This window comes from Quercus suber, unplaced genomic scaffold (genome assembly GCF_002906115.3).
Source record: "Quercus suber isolate HL8 unplaced genomic scaffold, Cork oak 2.0 scaffold_407, whole genome shotgun sequence".
In the NCBI taxonomy this organism is placed as follows: domain Eukaryota; kingdom Viridiplantae; phylum Streptophyta; class Magnoliopsida; order Fagales; family Fagaceae; genus Quercus; species Quercus suber.
Genome location: NW_027069858.1, coordinates 408,045 through 412,103, shown reverse-complemented (window position 1 = coordinate 412,103; position 4,059 = coordinate 408,045). Strand labels below are relative to the sequence as shown.

General features: G+C 34.6%; 1 protein-coding gene across 2 annotated transcripts; it reads left to right on the top strand.

Moving 5' to 3' along the window:
• The first annotated feature begins 205 nt into the window (after window positions 1-205).
• LOC111986925 (B3 domain-containing protein Os01g0723500) lies at window positions 206-3,284 on the top strand. Of its 2 annotated transcripts, none has more exons than XM_024018630.2 (4): window positions 206-389; window positions 1,024-1,402; window positions 1,604-1,728; window positions 2,849-3,078. In XM_024018630.2, the coding sequence occupies exons 1-4, from the start codon at window positions 318-320 to the stop codon at window positions 2,954-2,956; spliced, it is 684 nt and encodes a 227-aa protein (XP_023874398.1). In that variant the 5' UTR covers window positions 206-317; the 3' UTR covers window positions 2,957-3,078. The 2 variants fall into 2 exon arrangements, with proteins under 2 accessions (XP_023874398.1, XP_023874392.1); XM_024018624.2 differs by having other exon boundaries at window positions 212-389; window positions 2,866-3,284.
• The last annotated feature ends 775 nt before the right edge of the window (window positions 3,285-4,059 follow it).

The window sequence follows — 4,059 nt, the reverse complement described above, 5'->3', positions numbered from 1 at the left end:
AGTGTAAAATTTCTCACACTAGTGACTCAATCTTCCATGGATAACATTGATGGTGAACAGCTATTCAGTATTCACATGTTTGTGCAGAAAACAATAATTAATTGCCTCTTTCATCAAAGCAAGTTCTGGTTCCTTGGACCTGATAATATGCTATTTCTAACAACATTCCAAATCATACATTAATTCCTAGACTGGTACCATCAACAACCTTATTAATAGTTTTGTTCACCAAACGGGCACCTTTATTTCACATTGGTGATCTAGCTATATAATATGGTCATAGGCCAAGGCTTTCAAAGCTGAAACTAAAGAAAATCATGGATGAGTTTCTTGACAATAGGCCCAGCTTCTTCAAGATCATCTTTGAAGGCCATACCACTGAAAGCATGGTGATTATGTATCCCTGTGTTCTTGAATTTATAATTTCTCTATTGTTTCTTCTTCTTCTTCCCCATATCTATTATTTTTTGGACAACTGTTATTTAGAAGTAAATAACTAAATATATCTCAATTTGGATACCAAGAAATGTTGTATGATTCAAAAGGTTGTACTTGCATTTGTAACTCCAAAATTTTGAGTGTTAAAGTTTTCATTTTGAAGTAGAATGTTTAGTTTAATTTTAGTGGTTTTCATTTTGAAGTTGAATGTATTGGTTCAATTTTAGTTGAAAATATGGTACTTCAATTGTGATTCTGTTATGTTCTCTAGTCTTTTAGGTATAAAAAGGGTTTAAGAGCATGTGAATAGAACATCCCTTACATAATAACTTAATTCTTAGCCTGCAGGACTCTTAACTCATTTTGCAATCTGCTATGGCTGTTATTATTTGAATTGAAATTTTGGCTTGATTTGCACAATATTCAATGATGTAGTCAATTTATGTTAGAGAGAAAAAAAGCCTTAAAAATGTTATGCACTTATTTCTTTCCATATTCACAATCATATTGCCCATGCTGCCATGTTTTAGGCTATTCATTCAACAGAAGCTTAAATTTTATCTTCATTTCTTTCATAACTTGCAGCGAATCCCACCAAAGTTTGTGAAGCATTTACCAATAGAGTTGCCTGATCAAGCAATTCTTAAGGGTCCCTCTGGTGAAAAGTGGCATGTTAAACTATGCAAGACTGAAGATGGCATATATTTGAAAGATGGTTGGCAACGGTTCTTTCAAGATCACTCCTTGGGGGATAATGAGTGGTTGCTTTTCAGATATAATGGAGATTTGTGTTTCAATGTGCACATTTTTGGAAAAAATGGATGTGAGAGAGTTGATGCTTCATCTACCAAGGCAAATCATGAAACTGCCTCCTCCAGTGGTAAAAGGCCACGAGGTAGACCAAGAAAAACCCCTCATGGTTTAGTTCCCCTTCAGGAGTCTAAGCCTTGCAAAGTCATTCTAGGTATGCATTCACAAATATTGCTTTGATACAAACACACAGGCATATACAGTTACACACATGTAGATACATATACTGAAAAATATTAAATTAAGATGTTAATACCCAAGAATAATCCTGGAATAGTTGAAGGCCATTTTTTTGAATGCACACACTCTTTGGTAATAAAACCTTAAATTTTCATCCATGTTTCACATGTGGCAGGTCAACAGTGCAATTCGATTGAAACAAATCAATCAAAGATTTGTAAAGTGGCGGATTCTTTTACCTCTGACTTTCCTTACTTCAAGTGCTGCATGAATAAAAGCAGTGTAGTAGAGTTCCTCCAAGTAAATATTCCTCTCTCTTAAACACTGTCTGCTTTGTTTACCAGTTGGCATAGTTTATGAGTCCAGTGACTAAAACTAGTAGCTAGCAAGTCCAGTAAACTTGCATAGTTGAATGTCACCCATTCTCCTTATAGAATTTAGTCTCTTTCACTTTTAACCGCCTCCAAGGTTACCACTTACCACCATCTTTCCCACTATTCTACAGGTTTAACATGTTATGTTAGATCACCTTAATCACTAACCATCCATTGGCTTCTCACACGAGTTTTATAATTTTCTAAATTTTTTTAAAATTTGCTGTCAATTGGGTTTCAATCATTGACTGACTTAATAGCACCAAATAGCAGATGTTAACTATTTACTTTTTTTCAATCGGCAAACTCCACAAACATCCTATGTGTCTTGGAACTCACAGTATGATCCTCCATCCTGTTTTTATGGAAGAAGTATTATTTGAAGCATAACTTATTGGCAAATGAAAGGTTAGGCTACAATTTCCACTAGTTTCATTAGGATTTTCCAATCATTTAGAACCTCAAGAGATTTACTAACCTTAGCCTCCGAGCAATCTTCATGTTGTCACTCTTAGCACTATTGTTGTACGGCATTAGATATAATTAGTATTCTTGATACAACTTGTGTATCTATGAGGCTTGAATCAAATCATAATTTTTTGTGTTCTGTATAATTAAGTTGTATCCAATGAATTTTTTTCTTGTTCAGTTTTATTTGCAATTTAGGTTTACAAGCATTTCTCTTCGGTGCCACTTTTGCATTTAGGCTTTTTTGTTGTTGGCAAACAAACCTTCCAAAGAGCATAAACAATGAGTCATTTCGAATTGAAGAAGTGTTTAATTGTTGAAACCGATGATGTCTACAAAGTTATGTTCGCTAAGACTATGAGATTTCATTTCATTGACTATTTACATCATTTTAAAGAGGTATATGGTTTTGCTCCTCCGTTAATTACATGGTAGATGCATAAATATTACATTAGAGAAACTGAATGTTTTTTGTGTAAGAAAAAAACCTTGAGTTTTAACCAGTTTGACCACCAGCTCTATGTAGATTCTTCACTGACCATATTTGATGTTTGATTCTATAAGCTAATTTACAAAAGGGATGCCATCTATGCAGACAGTCCCCACTATCTTTGCTAGGAATCACCTTCCTCAAAGAAATACGAAGATCATCCTATGGAACTCAGAAGATAAATCTTGGGAGATGAATTATATCAACAATGGGAAGAATCATAAGTTTTCTGGAGGGTGGAGAGACTTTGTACGTGATAACAAGCTCAAGGTTGGTGATACCTGCGTATTTGAGCTCGTGGCCAAAAATGAAATACGCGTCCATGTTTTTCCAGTAGACTAAAAATTCAGATTGGACTTTGTTAAAGAGTTTAATCAAGGTGTTAATCTAGTATAGGCTTTATCGCAGTAGCTCCATGATTCTCAGTTTTCTCAGTGGAAGTTAAATTAGATCCGCGTTATCTCTTGTATAAGCACTTATTAACATGGTCATATATTGGTACTTATAAACTGTTCTTATTTTTACTTAATCTAGTTATGGCATTTTAGAGTACTCAGAAGCCTTATTAAGACCTGTACTCTGAATTGATCATGTTGGTTGACCTTCAACATGTTTCATTTTGAATACAAGGTATCAATTTGCTGATCATAAACGGAAACTAGATAACTAAAGAACGCTGTTGACTGTACCATCAGCACGACCAATAAGGGCTATATGAAAGGCAGTCTGGAAGGAAATACTATAATTAAGAATCCAAAAACCATAGAGTAAAATTTAAGATCCAGATCAATCAGGAAGTTGTGAGGCAAACTCAAGTTTCATCTTCATGTTACTAGATCAACTAAATCCAGCTGCAAAGGCATATTATTCATGACCGAATGAAGCATCATCTACTAGTCCTCATGGCCAGGAAGAATAGCACAAGCATAGTGTTGAAAATTAGGAATTTCAGTCCATTTTCTAACTATTAGATCAGGTATATGGTGCTCCTGACCAAGCATTATGTATTAGCCCTGCATGGCCAAAACGAAATAGAACCAGCATAGAGTTGCAAATTGGGTATTACAAACCATTTTCTTATATAAAATCAAATATATGGAGCCCCAGATCCAGTGTTCCAGCATGACAAATTGTGTTCAACAGTGCAAGTGACAACAAAACCAGATGTCTCTTTAGACTATACTCTTCATTTGCAAAAAGAGATTATATAATTGCATCATAACCAAGCAAAAATGTATTCCATAATCATTGATCATAGATAGAAACCCAAGAAGCAACGTCATTTTCCTTTATGAGATA

Bases quoted from the DNA above. Each gene is read 5' to 3' on its own strand.
- LOC111986925 (XM_024018624.2), top strand. From the start codon at position 318: ATGGATGAGTTTCTTGACAATAGGCCCAGCTTCTTCAAGATCATCTTT. The intron at 1,403-1,603 runs GTATGCATTCAC...CACATGTGGCAG, and splicing joins GCCTTGCAAAGTCATTCTAG to GTCAACAGTGCAATTCGATT. The intron at 1,729-2,865 runs GTAAATATTCCT...CCATCTATGCAG, and splicing joins GTGTAGTAGAGTTCCTCCAA to ACAGTCCCCACTATCTTTGC.